Source organism: Syngnathus floridae, chromosome 3, assembly GCF_059516105.1.
Source record: "Syngnathus floridae isolate MCC-2025c chromosome 3, RoL_Sflo_1.0, whole genome shotgun sequence".
Taxonomy (NCBI): Eukaryota; Metazoa; Chordata; class Actinopteri; order Syngnathiformes; family Syngnathidae; genus Syngnathus; species Syngnathus floridae.
The window spans coordinates 1845976-1864661 of record NC_142415.1 but is presented as its reverse complement, the minus strand read 5'-3'; the positions used below and the strand labels follow the sequence as shown (position 1 = coordinate 1864661).

The window sequence follows — 18686 nt, the reverse complement described above, 5'->3', positions numbered from 1 at the left end:
ATGTGCAGCTAATTCATACAATTCATTGCAAATATTGCTCTGCTTAAAAGAGTTAGATTAATTGTTTGCAAGCTCCAAATGCCTGCGTTAACCTTGGCTATCACTTGTCAAATTAAAGGAGCACCACAGCGGATTATTTACAAGGTCAGCGACGAAAAACCTGGTCAACTCTGTCTTGTCTGTAATGTTTGCAACACTGACAATTATTTCTCCAATATAGCAGTTTATAATGTTGACTCAAACACAGTACACAAGCCAGTTATTATTGCATGCACATTTCTTGTCAAATCTACATGGGTCTATGGATAAATACAATACGGAAATAAAATCAGGAAATGAACTAAAGATCTAAGTAAAAATAGAGCTCCAAGCTCTAAAGGTCTCGATCCTAGCCTTGTTGTGGTAGTAGCACATTAGGATACTCGCATTGGTAGGCATATTAATATTTGATTTTTTTTTCACGACAAACAACAGGCCTGATGTTTGTGCAAAGTTTAATGAGTTTTTGCACACGTTTACAACCTCATCAGTGGTGACCTCTCAGGTTTTCTCTTTTGTCCCCAAAATGAAATGAGTTTTTATTTTCCCGGTGAGGGATTTGGTTCCAGAGATATTGTGTCACGTGCCGTGCTAGAGACGCTCGGCCGGCAACTTTCCTCAGTCACACCCCTTCTTTATCGTAATGTCTGTCACCTGCTCCCTCTTTTTATCTGATGTATTTAAACCCTGCCCGTGTGTTTCTCATTGTCGATGTCCACTGTTGTCTCCCATCTGTGTCCGCGCCTAGTGTTCCTGTCCTGCTCGTCTATATTTCCCGGTCTTGTCTGGAGGCTCACGTTCAGAATCTGTTCCGTGTCCGAGTGGACTTCTGTCAGTCTGTTTGCTGGCCGTGAGTCTCTATCCCGTCTGTGTCTTCGTTTCTCCACCTACCTCCTTTCCAACTCCCTTTCCCTTCAATAAAACCTGGTTCAAGCTGCATTTGGTCGCCCTGCTCCAAACATTCCCGACAGAAGACACCGACCTTTACAGCGACCAGCGCTTGGACCAACCTCTGCCACCAGCTCCCGTCTGCGACGCCGGACCCACGGGTGCCATCGAGACCCACCTCGGCGCCGCCGGATCCGCGGCCGTCGCCGGACTGCGTCCCAGCGGTGCCGGACCCGTGGCTACCGTCAGAGTGCGTCCCAGCGCCATCAGACCTGCGGCCGCCGTTGGACCTCGATCCAGCGGCGCCGGACCAGGATCATCACCCGACCCCCGCTCCCACGGCTACAGTACGTCTTGACTCCTGCCGCTGCGCACAGCTCGGCCTCCTGAATGCCGCCGATTGCGGTTCTAACTCCCAGAATGCCGCCAATTGCGGTTCTGACTCCCCGAATGCCGCCGATTGCGGTTCTGATTCTTCGAATGCCGCCGATTGCAGTTCTGTTTCCCCGATTGCTGCTGCGCGCGGTTCTGTTACCCCGTTTGCCGCTGTGCGAGGTTCAGACTCTGTTGCTGCCACCTTGGACTTTGCCATAGACCAGTCGGGGGCCGTTGGGACTGGTGCGCCTCTGTTACCCCCCCCCACGCGCAAACACCGTGTGGGGGTTGGCTTTGGGACGTCGAGAGCGTCACTTGAGGGAGGGTAATGTCACGTGCTGTGCCAGAGAGGCTCGGCCGGCAACTTTCCTCAGTCACACCCCTTCGTTATCGTAATATCTGTTACCTGCTCCCTCTTGTCATCTGATGTATTTAAACCCTGCCCGTGTGTTTCTCCCTGTCGGTGTCCACTGTTGTCTCTCGTCTGTGTCCGCGCCTAGTGTTCCTGTCCTGCTCGTCTATATTCACCCGGTCTTTTCTGGAGGCTCATGGTCACAATCTGTTCCGTGTCCGAGTGGACTTTTGTCTGTCTGTTTGCTGGCTGTGAGTCTCTATCCCGTCTGTGTCTTCGTTTCCCCACCTACTACGTACCTCCCTTCCAACTCCCTTTCCCTTCAATAAACCCTGGTTCAAGCTGCATTTGGTCGCCCGGCTCCACTCTTTCCCGACATATTGCCAATTTCTCTTTTTTCTCTTCAATTTGTCTTTATGATCTGGTTGTGGCAGGCTAACACAATATGTTTTTGGCAGGCCTAATGTGTGTGCAGCTTGTAATTAAGTTTTGCCATGTTTAGACCTTCAAAAATATATGCTTCTAATGAATTACAGTATAGGCCTTAGGTGTTACCTTTAGGATAAATATTATATCCCCCCAAAAAATTCAGGTAGGTGTCAATGTCCAACCATTGCTTTCCTGTTAAATTGTCCATCCAGTGAGTTGGGGCATGGGGGTCGATAAATATTGTTGCATCAGTCAGAATATAATTTTCGAAGTAACATTTATGGTCGTGGAGAGTTTACTTTACTCAAATATTTACTCAAATGACTGTTTTTCCGATCCATTCGCATGTAAGCATTCTGTTGAAATATGCTTCCCGGCGTTTTTAAGCGGCCGCGCTAGATGTTTTACTTTGTAGGGGTTTAAGACCTCTAGACGTCACCTGACTATTCCTGTTTACGCAGCCACATTGGCTGTAAAGTAGCGCCAGCATACCAAAGACTACAAGAGCGTAACAATAAAAGCAGTGTTTACCCATCTACATTCTGTCCCAGTGAATTCACATCTCACTTGATGGGTGAGGTACGCAAGCTGGACAGAATATTGGATATCATTGATCTATCAAGCAGCAGGAGTGCTTTTTTCAACTATGGCAACAGTAGATAGGCAGACAGATTGTCAGTACACTGCTTTCAATAATTTTCCCTCTCACTATGCAAGTAAGTGCTTGCAATCATACAAAGACTTAGCATGTTACAAACTTAAAGGTGTGTGTACTTAATACTTGCATGGTTTAATTTTTTAGACAAGTATAATGTTACTGCCAGGATCAGCGAGGTACCCTCGAAGCCAGCTGTGGTCTAGCTGTCTGGTGGGAAGCATCACATGTAGCTGCTTGTTTAGTTGGTAAAACTCTGGCTGATTAGACACTCCCTTCTCCCCTTGAACACCACCGTAAATGCCACTATGAGAGGAATCCCACTTAGGGTCTTGTTCTTGGCTCTTTTTATGGCTGCTATCCATTCATGTATGACACATTCGTTGTCGTTTTGGTGGTCAGTAGAGTGGTCATCACTTTTTTTGCTTTTGCACAGTGCACAGTGATCTTTCTCAAAATGTGGTATTTGCATTCACTCAAAGGAGCGACATGTTCTCTATACTGACAAAGCAACTACTACAGTTGGCACAGTGTATTGTGGGATGCGTGATGTCAACGTCCGGAGCTCTGTGGGCCTCAAAATTCACATTTTTACTCATGTCAACTCCCACATCATCAATGGACAACTAGTGAGCCTGTTCCATTGGGTATACAAGATTCAAGATTCAAGAGTTTTTTATTCGCCATGTTTGAGTGTGCCAAACAAGGAATTTGACCTTGGTAAATCACAGCATCTGTTCAACATTTAGGTGACTAACAACAACACTCAGGACATGTGAAAAATGGAAGATATTCTCAAACATCCCCTGATCTTAAACTCCCAAGAGGGCAAGGAAAACTCAAAACTCCACCTAGGGGAAATGAGAAACCTTGAGAAGAGACCACAGATGGGAGGGTCCCTCTTCTAGGATGACCAGGCTGCAATGGATGCAGAGAGGACACATAGTACAAACAGTGTAGACAAAAAAGGTGTGGAGAGCATTATGTTGCACAGTAATGACTCTTAGACTCTAAGAGTGGTGTGAGTTCATCAGAGCAACAGCCTGGGGGAAGAAGCTGTCTCTGTGTCTGCTGGTTTTAGTGTACAGAGCTCTATAACGCCGTCCGGAGGGGAGTAGTTCAAACAGACTACACCCTGGGTGAGAAGGGTCTGTAGAGATGTTACTTGCACGTTTCCTGGTCCTGGACAGGTACAAGTCTTGGATAGATGGGAGGTTGATTCCAATTATCTTTTCTGCAGTCCTTATTGTCCGTTGCAGTCTGTGCTTGTCTTGTTTGGAGGCCGATCCAAACCAGACAGTGATGGAGGTGCAGAGGACAGACTGGATGATGGCAGTGTAGAAGGTCTTCTGCAGCTCCCGCGGCAGGTTGAACTTCTTGAGCTGTCTCAGGAAGTACAGCCTCTGCTGGGCCTTCTTCCGGACAGAGTCTATGTGGCCGGTCCATTTCAGGTCCCGAGAGATTGTGGTTCCCAGGAACTTGAAGGTGTCTGTTGAAAGAATAGTATTACTGCGGATAGTGAGGGGTGGAAGTGGTGAAGGGCCTCGCCTGAAGTCCACTGTCATCTCCACGGTCTTGAGCGGGTTCAGTTCCAGGTGGTTTTGGCTGCACCAGTGGACCAGCCGCTCCACCTCCTGTCTGTACGCAGTCTCATCACCGTTCTGGATCAGTTCGATGAGAGTGGTGTCGTCTGCATACTTCAGGAGCTTCACCGGAGAGTCACCTGCGGAGAAATCATTGGTGTAGAGGGAGAAGAGCAGTAGGGAGAGAACGCACCCCTGAGGGGCTCCAGTATTGTCAGATGTGATGCTCCCCAGCCTCACACGCTGTCTCCTGTTGGTCAGGAAGCTGGTGATCCACTGACAGGTGGAGGCAGGCACCGTGAGCTGGATGAGCTTCTGTTGGAGGATGTCAGGAGCGATGGTGTTGAACGCCAAGCTGAAGTCCACAAACAGGATCCTGGCGTACGTTCCTGGGGTGTCCAGGTGTTGCAGGATGTAGTGCAGTCCCATGTTGACCGCATCATCCACCGACCTGTTTGCCCGGTAGGCAAACTGGAGGGGGTCAAGCAGGGGGCCCGTGACATCTTTCAGGAGGTTCAGCACTAACCTCTCGAAAGATTTTATGACCACAGATGTCAGTGCTGTCAAAAGTGTTTTAGGACTATTTGAAGGCAAGAGGTAAGAATCCTGGGAATTGTTTAAAATTGTGAAACAAATGCATTATCTATCTCCTTGAAAATGTAAACGTTTTATAACTATATATTCTGAATTTATCAAGAAAAGCAATGATATGGTACATCAGTCCTTTAGTGGTTACTGTTGTGAAATGTGAAATTTCATGTTCTCTTTCTCTTTACTTGTAGATCACAGTGACATTTGTTATTGTCTTTGGGATTGTTCTCTACCGGATTACCATTAACGCAGCTTTACAAATTAATAACTACCCTGGAGCACGGTACAATGTCCGAGCCATCGTCAAAACAACGGCTGCCATCATCAGCCTCATCGTCATCATCGTCTTAGATGAAATCTATGGTAATATCGCACGCAGGCTCACTCTACTTGGTAAGAAAACTAATCACTCAAAAAACAGACCTGATATTATAGTCTCTAATGAAATTGTGTCTGTGATGCATAATTCTCATAGAGCCATATTTGGTTAATTTTAGTATTCAATAGCATTAAATGCTTTTTTTCCCAATCTTTTGCAGAAGTTCCAAAAACAGATAAGAGCTTTGAAGAACGGCTTATCTTCAAGACGTTTGTCTTGAAATTTGCAAATGCCTTCACGCCAATTGTTTATTTGGCTTTTTTTAGGGGGAGGTAAGAAAACACCCACAAGATTTTCATATCTGCACTTATTATTATCAAATCTGTTAATTAATTTATACTATCACAACTTGCACTGTCACTGTATTTGTGGGTTCTCATTAAACCTTATTGAAATGTTTTGTTCAGTTTTGCTATATTTGGCATCTATTGCAGTGAATAAAATTGGATTTCAAATGAGATAAGGGCTCAGACAAGAGGCACCCAAAACACATCAGATGCAAAGTTCCCAAAAGCACATCAGATGCAAAGTTTCTCAATATCAAATTGTTGCAAATAAGGTTTTACTGTATTTAGTGTTTGTGCGTGGGTTCTTGTGTGTGCGTGCGTGCGTGTGCACCCATTTGTGTTAAGTGAATGTATATAAAATATTCTTTTGCTCCATAGACTTGTTGGGCGGCCAGGAAACTACCTGTATGTTGTTGGGTCATACAGAATGGAAGAGGTAACAATTGTGTTTTGAATTAAAATGTATTTCATATATATTAAGATAACAGATTAGATTTAATATTTTAAAACTGGATGAACCTTGATTATTTGGGTCCAAACACACAGCACTTTGCATCCTCTTTTTCCAGTGTGCCGAGGCAGGCTGCCTAATGGAATTATGCATCCAGTTATGTATCACCATGCTTGGGAAGCAGTTCATCCAAAACAATCTATTTGAGATTGGCGTACCGTAAGTGATAAACGTCATAGACCTAGTTGATTTTAGCCTGGCAAGCCAGACCCACAAAGAAAGTATAGATCTGGGGAGGACGCCATTCATCGGCACTCGGCTCAGCTCAAAATGAACAGATAAATCAAATTCGTTTACTTGCTTTACCCTATTCTTCATACACGGTCATTCTTTTGGCAGAAGTACATCCTCACAACATTCAAAATGGCACACGAGAGAGATGATCGTTTGTTTAATTCAACATTAAACTCGGTAATTTAAAGTTAATTCTCCATAAATCTTCTGGTTCTTCTATTCCAAACAATGTTTTGTGGTTTCTATTTTCCTAGCATGTCCTTTCACCTTCATCACAGTGCCACGAGATGGTGTGTGACATGTCTATCACCTGACAGGCGGGTTACGCCTTATGTGTCACCAGACACATGGGAAACCCACTGTCAGCCATCACGTGCATTTTTTGTCATGGAAGATCTGGAACAAAAAGCACTTAGAACAACCCCAGAAAAATACAGACTCCATCATTACGGAAACAATACGTCGAAGACATTTTGGAAAAGGTCTAAACAAGATACACACAAACTCACAGACAACCTGAAAACCATAGGCACCACTGGCAGTATTTAATTTATACATGAAGAGGATACCAACAGATCCATAGCCTTTCTGGGGATTCAGCTCATGGACAACGGGGACATCAAAATAAAAGTACACAGGAATCAGAATCAGCTTTATTGACCAAGTTTGGCATGCCAAAGAGGGAATTTGACTCTGGTTGGTCTCAGCCTCTGTACAACATTTAAGTGACTGACAACATTCAGGCAACTAACAACAATTAAGTGGCGAGAGCAGGATGTTATTGCACAGTGATCTCTCTGAGTCTCTATGAGTGGTGTGAGTTCGTCAGAGCGACGGGAAGAAGCTTTGCCCGTATCTGCTGATTTTGGTGTACAGTTCTCTGTAACGCCGTCCGAAAGGGAGTAGTTTGAACAGACTGTGACCTGGGTGAGAAGGGTCTGCAGAGATGTTACTCGCACGTTTCCTGGTCCTGGACAGGTAAAAGTCTTGGATAGATGGCCGGTTGGTCCCGATTATCTTTTCCGCAGACCTGATTGTCCGTTGCAGTGTGTGCTTGTTTTGTTTGGTGGGCGATCCAAACCAAACAGTGATGGAGGTGCAGAGGATAGACTGGATGATGGCAGTGTAGAAGGTCTTCAGCAGCTCCTGAGGCAAGTTGAACTTCCTGAGCTATCTCCGAAAGTACTACCTCAGCTGGGCCTTCTTCCGGACAGATTCTATGTGGCCGGTCCATTTCAGGTCCCGGGAGATTGTGGATCTCAGGAACTTGAAGGTGTCTGTGGTGGGAATATCATTACTGAGGATGGTGAGGGGTAGAAGTGGCGAAGGGTCTCTCCTGAAGTCCACTGTCATCTCCACGGTCTTGAGCATGTTCAACTCCAGGTGGTTTTGGCTGCACCAGTGGACCAGCCGCTCTACCTCATGTCTGTACGGAGTCTCATCACCGTCCCGGATCAGTCTGATGAGAATGGTGTCATCCGCATACTTCAGGGGCTTCACAGAAGAGTTGCCTGAGGAGCAATCGTTGGTGTAGAGAGAAGAGCAGTGGGGAGAGTACACACCCCTGTGGGGCGCCAGTGCTGGTGGTCCGGGTGTCGGATGTGATGGTCCCCAGCCTCACATGCTGTCTCCTGTTGGTCAGGTAGCTGGTGATCCACTGACAGGTGGAGCAGGCACCACAAGCTGTATGAGCTTGTGGTGGAGAATGTCGGGAGCGATGGTGTTGAACGCCGAGCCAAAGTCCACAAACAGGATCCTGGCGTACGTCCCTGGATGTCTAGGTGGCGCAGTATGTAGTACAGTATCATGTTGACCGTAACGTCCACCGACCTGTTTGCCCGGAAGGCAAACTGTAGAGGGTCGAGCAGGGGGCCCTTGATGTCCTTCAGGTGGCTCAACACTAGCCTCTCAAAGGATTTCATGACCACAGATGTCAGGGTGACGGATCTGTAATCATTCAAACCTGTGAAGGCAGGCTTCTTGGCCACCGGTACGATGATGGAGCTTTTGAAGCACAAAGGGCACCTCACACAGCTCCAGGGAACGGTTCGTGATTCGTGCAAAAGTGGGTGCCAGCTGTTCAGCACAGACTTTCAGGCAGGAGGGGGACACACCGTCTGGGCCTGGTGCCTTCCTGACCTTGAGTCTCCAGAATATCTGACACACCTCCTCCTCGCAGATCTGAAGTGTTGGCGCGGCTTCTTAAAGAGAGAGTAGGTGATAACGGCGATGGAGGTGTGACCAGGGGGGTTGTGGGGGGAGGTGTGGAAGTTGATTGTCATGCAGGAGGTCACATTGTGTGGTTGGACCGTTCAAACCTGCAGTAAAACCTGTTTAGCTGGTTTGCAAGCCTTGGGCTCGCCACAGGATGGGGGGGGGGGGGGGGGGAATTTGGCCCATGATGCTCTGCAGGCCTTTCCCCACTGATGGGGGATCAGGATTGGCAGAGAGGTGTCTCTCCAAACTCTGCCCATAGCTCCTCTTAGCTTTCCTGATCTCTCGGGTCAGTGTGTTCCTGGCCTGCCTGAACAGGTCACGGTCCCCACTCCTGTAGGCCTCCGGCTTGGCTTTGCGCAGCATCCTGAAGTTTGGTGTAAATCGCAGTTTGTTGTTGTTGTACATGCAGAAGATCTTGGTCTGCACACACAAGTCCTCACAAAAACTGATGTATGATGTCACGGCATCGGTGAGTTCATGCAGGTCTGAAGTTGCAGCTTCAAAACCACCCCAATCTGTGCAGTCAAAGCAGGCTTGGAGGTCCTGCTTTGACTCCGCTATCCGTTTCCACACAGTCCTCACTATAGGCTTAGAAGTTTTTAATTTCTGCCTGTAGGTTGGGTAAGGGTTAGGGTTACCGCACAGATCGATATGCGTCCTTTATTACGGAGTAACAGTGGTCCAGTGTCTCTGTCCCTCTCGTGGGACACGTTATGTGCTGTCTGTATTTGGGGAGTTCATGTGTGAGGTTCGCTCTGTTAAAATCACCCACACACCGACCAATATCTCCTCTGGACTTATGAACACCCTAAGAGCCATAAACTGTCAGTCGTCAGAACATTGCATAAGCGCAACAATAATCACAGACCCGCAAGACCCGGAAGGAATAGAAAAACATAAGTAACTCTGAAAAATGCCAGCACCCACAATGGCTAATAACAAAAGAAGCACGACAGGTCAAACACAAGAAAAACACAACAAAAGGAAGGAAGAAAATTCAGCAAATAAACAAGAACACTTAAGAATAGTAATGCCTCCATACATAAGAGGAGTCATCCAAAGAGCAATGAAAAAATACATTACACTCGTAAACCCACACATAACACTCTGTCAAATACTGGTTCATCCCAAGGATGGTATACACCCATAAGACAAACGCATACATGAAATACCATGCCAATCGTGTAATACCGTATTGGCCCGAATATAAGACCAGTGGTCCCCAACCACCGAGCCGCGGACCGGTACCGGTCCGTGGTTCACTTGGTATCGGGCCGCCAAGCCACACAGGAAAAAAAAAATATATATTTTTTTATCGACGATCAATTAATTCAGGTCAAGACGCTCGTCCCGGTCATGTGACATGTTTCCCCAGTCGAACCTGCAAAGCTAGCAAAAATGAGTAAGAATTTATTTTGAAAAATACACAAAAAAATGACGATTCTCTGCCAATTACATCCGTCAGTTCAGGTCAAGACGCTCGTCTTGGTCACGTGACATGTCACCTCAGTCGAGCCCGCAAAGCAAGCAAAAATGAGCAAGAAACAGAGATGTTTGGAAAGCTTCTTCGGCAAGGGAAAAAAGCCCAATGAGGAGACGGAAGAGGCTACGACTTCTAAGAAAAGGAAAGCTGCATTTTAAAGAACATTTCTGAAGTCCTACTTAAAGTATGGATTTATCGCCACAGGTGAGTCTGACGCGCCAAGCCCATTCTGTATATGTGGCGACAGACTAGCTAACGAGGCAATGAAGCCTTCAAAACTGCATCGGCACATGGAGAACAAGCATCCTGCATTAAAAGACAAACCTTAACCACTTCGGGTGTCATTGTCTTTTAAATCATTGTTACACCTAGATGGGACCGGCTCGTTTCTGAGAAACAAGCTCAGTACTCCCACTAATTCAACGTAATGGTGAGTTTTATTTTTATGTCATTTATACTTGTTTTTATGCAAGTCGTATCATTTTATTTCATCGTATTTATATATCGATTATAAATGTATTATTTATTTAATAAAAAAGATTGAAGACCACTGAGACGACCCTGATTATAAGACGACCCCTTCTTTTTCAAGACTCAAGTTTAAAAAAAGACTTTTTGAACACCAAATATAATTTTTATACAGAAAATAATTACAGTGCATCTGAATTAAATGATCCTGTCGAGCTCTCGAACGCGGCCGCTCTGAGGACCACGGAAAGCTTTTCTCTGATTGTGAGCATTTTTTAAGGCGATCATTTTGAGCTTTCCATCTCCGTACATTACACTCTGTGACACCATATTTCACAGCCGCTTTGCAATTGTTTGAAGACTCTGCCTCATTTATCACCATCATCTTGAAGTTTGCATCATAACTTCTCCTAGGCTGCCGGTTAACCTGGCCGATCTTCGACCCACTTTTCTCCAGATGGTCGCTACGTTTCTGTTGAGGAGCCTGAGGACTGTATAGGGGGTTGGCTCGGAAGGTTATGCTCTTTTCGCCCCCGGGTGTCGGTCAGAACACAGGAGGAAAGACGTGGTTCAGTTTTGATTGCTTCACTGAATTATTGGCAAAAAAGTAACAGGCACTGTGGCTCATAAGGGCATACAGGCAAACTGGCAAAAGGGTATAGGCACACGTTTGGTCGTAAGGATGTGAGAGCAGGTGCGTGGAGTGTACATGGGTGAGTGTTTGGGTGTGTGAATGTGATTCTTGTGTGTGTGATTATTGTATGAAGCGTGTGAAGGGTGTGTAGGGTGTTTGTGGTGTGTGTGTGTGTGGTGTGTAGTTCTGCAACAGACAGAAATATAGCACGTAAGTCAACGCTCAATTTCTGACTGTCACTGTTTTAACAATTGTTTTGACCCACATGCAGAAAACCAACTCGGAAGTCCAGAATTGAGTAAGGAGTCTTTAATGCAGGTGATACGGTGAAGGGTGAGCGTTAGGAGCTGAGCCAGGAGCACGGAGTGGGAGCAGCGATGACGGAGCGTGAGGAGTTCGGCCAGAGCGGGGTGGCGATGGTCCGTGGAGGAAATCCAAGAGCGTGGAACACACAATATTTGGTCAGTGAATTCAATGGTGAGAACTAGGAGCGAGATCAAGGAGCTAGAGGCACAACCGAGGAGATCATATAGGCAGACACTCAGGCGACGAGCCGCTGGCAGCACGCTCCTTAAAAGCCTTCCCCTAATGAGCCTGATGAGCCGCACCTGAGTCCCCCGCCACTCTGCTAACGGCTGCCACCTGTGGACCTGAAAAGAACACCTCCCTGGACCCTGACAACCCCCCCTTAACGACCATCCCCCGGCGGCCCAGAAGAGGAAGACAGGCGCGATGACCAGTAGTCCAAGATAAGGGAGGGATCACAGATGTAGGAACCGGGCACCCAAGACCGGTCCTTGGGACCGTAGCCCTCCCAGTCAACGAGGTACTGCCACCCACGGCCCCGCCGACGGGAGTCCACGATCTGTTGGACCGGGTAGACCAGGTCCCCATCAGGATCCCGGGCAGGAGGCGCGGGCACGGCCGAAGGAAGGAGCGCGCTGGACCCGACCGGCTTAATCTGGGAGACGTGGAAGGTGGGATGAATCCAGAGGCTTCGAGGAAGACGGAGACGGACCTCCTAGGGACTGATCACCGCCAGGATCTCATACAATGAAGTGGGGGGGACAGTTTCCGCGTCACAAACTTGAGGGGAACGTCCCGAGACGAAAGCCAGACCTTCTGACCTGGGGAATAAAGCAGGGCGGGCGTGCGTCATCGGTCGGCATACTTGCGGTTCTGCTCGACGGAGCGGTGAAGGGCCTTAACAGTGTTGGACCAGATGTTCTTGCAGCATCATATGTAGTGACGAACCGAAGTGACCGAGATCTCCCTCTCGTCGGCCGGAAACAGCGGCGGTTGATAACCTAGCGTGACTTCAAACGGAGAGAGTCCTGTGGCAGCAGAGACATGAGAATTGTGTGCATACTCCACCCATGGAAGATACTTGTTCCACTCAGCCGGGTTATCGGAGTTAAGGCATCGGAGCGCGGCCTCGAGCTCCTGATTCATGCGTTCAGTACGCCTGTTCGTCTGGGGATGGTAGCCCGATGTCAGGGAGACCCTCGCATCGAGGGCTGAGCAGAACTGTTTCCACACTTGGGATAGGAACTCGGGACCTCGATCGGACAGGATCTCCTGCGGGATGCCGTGGAGATGGAATACGTGTTTGACGAGAAGCTGAGCTGTCTGGAACGCCGAGGGGAGCTTTCTGAGTGGTACAAGATAGCATGACTTGGAGAAGTGGTCGACGACGGTGAGGATGGTGGTCATTCCCTGTGATACGGGCAGGCCTGTCACAAAGGCTAACACAATATGGGACCAGGGACGTTTTGGTATGGCGAGAGGCTGTTAAAGTCCAGCGGGACTGGATCGGGTTACTGAAGTTGAGCCTGAACAAGCCACTCGACATCCCAGGAGAGGGAGCCTACGATGCAACTGGGGGGGAGTATGGGAGCTGGTTCCTCCACTGACTCGCCGGGAGCGAAGTGTTGGGGCAAGGCGTCTGGTTTCGTGTTCTGGGAGCCTGGGCGATGAGAGATGGACGAATTGATTCGAGAGAAAAACAAGGACTAGCGAGACTGTCGGGAATTCAGGCGTTGCGCGGACTGTAGCTAGGCTAGGTTCTTATGGTCTGACCAGACCAACACGGGTTCTTCGGTGCCCTCTAAACAATGGCGCCACTCTTCGAGCGCAAGCTTGATGGCCAGAAGTTCTCTGTCCCCTACGTCGTAGTTCCTCTCCGCTGGAGATAAACGTCGGGAGAAGAATGCACAGGGGTGAAGCTTTCCGTCAGTGTCCGATTGTTGTCTCTCTTGGGATCCGGATGTACGAGTATAGGTGCCTCAGAAAACTTCTTTTTAAGAGTAATGAACGCGGCTTTGGCTTCTTGATTCCAGGTGAACGTTGTCTTGGTTGATGTCAGTGCTGCTAGGGGAGCGGCTGTCTGGCTGTAATTACGGATGAAACGGCAATAAAAGTTGACAAACCCGAGGAAGCGTTGGACTTGGTTGCGGGTCTCAGGAACAGGCCAGTCCAGGACGGCTTTGATCTTATCAGAGTCTGGTCGAACCTGTCCACTCTCAAGGATGAACCCTAAGAAGGTGACGGATGGTTTGTGGAACTCGCACTTCTCTGCCTTGATGTACAATCGGTTCTCCAGGAGGCGCTGTAGCACCAGGCGGACATGACGGCAGTGTTTCAAGGGGTTGCGCAAGTAAATGAGAATGTCATCCAGATACACGAATACGTTGAGAAAGTCCCGGAGGACATCATTGACTAGGGCTTGAAAAACTGCGGGGGCGTTGCAAAGTCCAAAGAGCATGACGAGGTACTCGAAGTGGCCTAGCGGAGTCTTGAAAGCGGTCTTCCTCTCCCTGGCGGATCCTGACCAAATGATTTGCGTTTCGGAGGTCGAGCTTAGTGAAGATGTTGGCTTCCTGGACTGGTTCAAATGCTGATGAAATGAGAGGAAGGGGATACCTGATCTTGACTGTGATGAGGTTGAGGCCACGGTAGTCAATGCAAGGGCGGAGAGTCTTATCCTTCTTGCCCACGAAGAAGAATCCTCCCCCCAGGGGTGAGGAGGAAGGGCGAATGATGCCAGCGGCCAGTGAATCATTAATGTATGCTTCCATAGCTTGTCTTTCCGTGCGTGAGAGGTTGTAGAGCCTACTGGACGGTCGTGGGGCTCCGGGAAGAAGCTCTATGGCACAATCGTAGGGGCGATGAGGTGGTAAGGACGAAGCCTTGCTCTTGTTGAAAACCTGACTTAGGTCATGGTATTCTCCGGGAACATGTGAAAGATCGATCGAAGCCGGTTCCTCGGCTGTCACTAGGGGCAAGCGAGATGGCACAGCAGACTGAAGACAAGAGGATAAGCACTTTGTGGACCAGGACTCGATATGGCACTCTGACCAGTTGATCTGGGGGTTGTGACTCTGGAGCCAGGGGAACCCAAGGACAAGGGTTGACTGTCTGATTGGAAAGACAAAAAATTAAACAAGTTCTCGATGGTTGCCAGAAATGAGCAGCTCCGCAGGTTTGGTGCGTTGGGTGATGCTAGAGAATCCCCTCCCATCCAGGGCAGAGAGAGAGAGGAATTGAGAGAGGTTCCGTCTCAATCTGGGCTCGGGAGACAAATTCCTGGTCGATCAGGTTTCTTTCACACCCCGAGTCGACCAGCGCGGATAGCTCGTAGCTATGGTTGTGGACAGAAATCATGGCGGGTAGGGAGAAGCGAGGGGTCTTGATACTCGAAAGATAGTCCAGCGGTCCTCCCCTCACGACCGTCGGACCCTCTCTTTTAGCTGAATCGGACAGCTGGTGACGAAATGATCCGGGGAGCCGCAGTACAGACATTGTCGGGACTCTGCATGGGCTCGGGCTCTGGAGAGGACTGGTAAGGCGATCACCCCGGCGGACTGGGCCTGGCCAAAAAGGACTGTGATCTTCCTTCTGTTCGCTCCCATCGGGAGCTTCTCCGTCTCTCCCTAATCCGATTGTCCAAACGAATGGCCAGGGAAATTAAAGTGTCTGGTTCTTCCAGGACTGCCAATTCGTCCTTTAAGGACTCATCCAAGGCTTGAAAGAACGCCATTTAAAAGTTAAAGTTAAAGTCCCAATGATCATCGTCACACACACATCTGGGTGTGGTGAAATTTGTCCTCTGTATTTAACCCATCCCCATGTGATTTTGATCCATCCCCTGGGGGAGAGGGGAGCAGTGAGCAGCAGCGGTGCCGCGCTCGGGAATCATTTGGTGATCTAACCCCCCAACTCCAACCCTTAATGCTGAGTGCCAAGCAGGGAGGCAATGGGTCCCATTTTTATAGTCTTTGGTATGACCCGGCCGGGGTTTGAACCCAGAACGGGGCGGACACTCTACTACTAGGCCACTGAGCTGGTTTTCAAGGCTACAAGGCCCCACCCGGACATGGCTGCTAGCGTACGAAACTCAATGGAAAAATCTGACACAGGGTAGTTCCCTTGCCTAAGCCCCCATAATGGGCGAGATACACCGGTCTGATCGGTCTCGGTCGAAAAGGTCTGCTTAAATTCCCTCAAAAATTCTTCGTAAGAACAGCCAAAATGCCTGTAGTCAGTAAAGTCAAAGTCAAAGACTGCTTTATTGTCAATTCCTTCACATGTCAAGACACACAAAGAGATCGAAATTACGTTCCCCACTATCCCACGGTGACAAGACAGAGTTCACAATGCACATACACGTAAACAACATATGAAAAATAAAACAAGAAGGCAACATCAATGAATAAATAAGAGTGATAGCACGCCAGCCGCTCCAGATGCACAGCAGAGTCCGGAATGATGACAGTCAACCAGGCCACAGTGAACACGAGCACACAGCAGGCACGCACTGTCCGGTTCGTGGATCCTAGCAGAAGAACGAAACCCATCTGGTCGTCCAGCGAACGAACATACACCAGGAGAATGGAAGGCATGGCCGGGTGAGCAGGGTTGGCTGCTAGCCTGGCCCGGACGCCTCCGCACTGGCCCCTCTTCTGCCTCTTCGCACACCGCTTTCGACGCATTCCAACCGGGGGAAGAATAGCAGGCGAGTCTGGCGATGCTCCAGGACGGAGCAGTCCGAGCTTTCGACGCAGTCCAACCGGGGGAGGAATAGCAGGCGAGTCCGGCGACGCTCCAGGATGGAGCCGTCCGAGCACCTTTAATGTCTCCAGAACGCCACAAAACCCACTTTCGCCGATGTCGAGCAGAACCTGCCTGCTGCATTTGTAGCACGACGTATTACGACGAGACGAACACATAAAACTGTCGGACAAACACTCATTAAACACTCACAAAACACCGTACGGGACAGAGAGTGGCCGCTGTGTGTGCGCGCGCTGCCATCTTGCAAAAATCGGGCTTCTGCCCATCTTAGCGCCTTGCCCATGAGGAGTCCAAAATAAATGAGATCTTTGCTCCGTTGTGGGAAAAAGACTGGGGAGAGCGATTAAAAACTAGTGAACATTGCAGGAGGAAACCTCCGCAACTACCACCCTCTCCGGAGAATTTCTCCGGATGAGGGGAATGAACCTCGCCGAAGTGCAGACTCTGCTGCGAGACGGAGGTGCTTGCGATGCCAGCTGGCGGCGAGGGGGTTTCTCTGACCTGGGTATCTTGAAGCAATCTGGTCGCTTGTTCCAGATGAAGGTTGGTTCGTTGCTGCTGCTCCAGGAGGGCTTTGAGAGTGGACTCGTGGGACTGGAGTTGATGTTGCTGGTCTGTGAGGGCTCGGCTGAGTGGCTCTGCTGAGTCTGATTGGCCTGAGTGTTGTGTCATTGTTTTAGCGATTGTTTTGACCCACATGCAGAAAACCAACTCGGAAGTCCAGAATTGAATAATTAGACTTTAATGGAGGTGATACGGTGAGCGGGAGGAGCTGAGCCAGGAGCACGGAACGGGAGCAGCGATTTATGGAGCGCGAGGAGTTCGGCCAGAGCGGGGTGGATCTTGGCGATAGGAAATCTAAGAGCGTGGAACACACAATATTTGGTCAGAGAATTCAATAGCGAGAACGAGGAGCGAGATCAAGGAGCTAGAGGCACAACCGTGCAGGAGACCACATAGGCAGACAATTAGGCGACGAGCAGCACGCTCCTTAAAAGCCTTCCCCTAATGAGCTGCACCTGAGTCCTCCGCCACTCTGCTAACGGCTGCCACCTGTGAACCTGAAAAGAACACCTCCCTGGACCCTGACACTGATGTCACGCAACACTAGTAGACGGCACACATTACATAACTAACTGCACGTAACGGGTCTGTTTTACTAAATAACCATAAATGAAATACTCTTGGCAACACACCAAACATAAGTCATCGAGCAAGACAACAAAATACATTTGCTGGCGACCGTTAGTCGCCTTGGCGCTGCGTAACGGCTACTCGTACGATGCGAGGGAAACTTAAAGGAGTGCGCCGAAGCTATCAATCAAACGGCACACACACGAAACAAACCGCGATCAGACAAACGGCACAACAGTAGACAGTAGTAATGATGAAATGTATATACTCACTTTGTGTCAAAGACGCACACGATCACAGCAACACACTCAGTCGATACCAGCAACTTTTAACTTACAGCTGCGCACAAGCTCCAACAACCGCGGTAAACTGAGGTAACTCACGCGAGATTTAAGGCGCGGTGACGTAACTGTCCAAAAATGTATAATGTCTACACCCCGAATGTAAGATGACCCCCACTTTTTCAGTCTTATTTCAATGCAAAAAACACAGTCTTATATTCAGGCCAATATGGTAAATTGGGTAGACGGGGAGGGGTTTTATTTCAAGGAAGGAAGAACACAAACAGGAGTGTGAGAAGGAGACAGCAACAAGACAAGAGCAATAAGAGAAAAGGCACAACAGGAACACTACAGCTATCACCAGCCACTGCAAAAGAGAATACCACATAATAGACTGGGAAAAGGCCAGAGTCATCCGCACTGAAGACAGCAAGATTAGGGAGGCCATTTAAATCTGGAAACGGGGCCCGAGAACCATCGACAGGGACGAGGAAGCAGACACCAGATGTTACAGAGATCTGGACCAACATCCTGGAGGGGGCGAACGGACAGCAGAGGGTGAAACCCACCTGTCAAATCTGACAGTGGGTTATGTCTTCTTAAAGGATCAGCTGATGAAGACACGTCAAAGACCATCTCGTGACACTCTGATGAAGGTGAAAGGATTCTGCTGAAACATGTCAGGTAAATAGAAACCAGGGACGTGCAGTCAGAGGAGGCACGCCTCCCCTGCCATCATGAAAAGGGGAAAAACAAATTCAACTGTTTTCATTATAAAGGAATTTTCCTTTTAATTTCAATAGTTTTGTATCATTTTGAACCAAAACCGCTGAATTTTTAGTTATTTTAAAACCGAAGACGATTCGCTCGAAGGAGCCAACTTCCTGCCTAGCCTCCTCTGAAGATTACATAATCACACGGCTGCCTATGTTGACAGGCAATGCAGTTAGACTGAACTGCTCTCTGTCTTTATGTCGCTGTTTAAGTGTTCAAACACTGTGGCTATATTGGGTTGGGGGCCCATGTTCCAGATGACTGAACGTAGATTCATTGTGGAGTGCTGTGTTGATGGC

At 48.5% G+C, this 18686-nt stretch overlaps 1 protein-coding gene across 12 annotated transcripts in view; it reads left to right on the top strand.

The window, feature by feature from the left end:
* Positions 1 to 18686, top strand: part of ano1a (anoctamin 1, calcium activated chloride channel a) — a 195724-nt gene that overhangs the window by 114758 nt on the left and 62280 nt on the right. For all 12 annotated transcript variants that reach the window (XM_088370469.1, XM_088370471.1, XM_088370474.1 and 9 more), the window contains 4 exons: positions 5104 to 5305; positions 5452 to 5563; positions 5957 to 6014; positions 6148 to 6248. In XM_088370469.1, coding sequence (XP_088226595.1) covers positions 5104 to 5305; positions 5452 to 5563; positions 5957 to 6014; positions 6148 to 6248 — 473 coding nt within the window. The remainder of the gene's footprint in view (positions 1 to 5103; positions 5306 to 5451; positions 5564 to 5956; positions 6015 to 6147; positions 6249 to 18686) is intronic.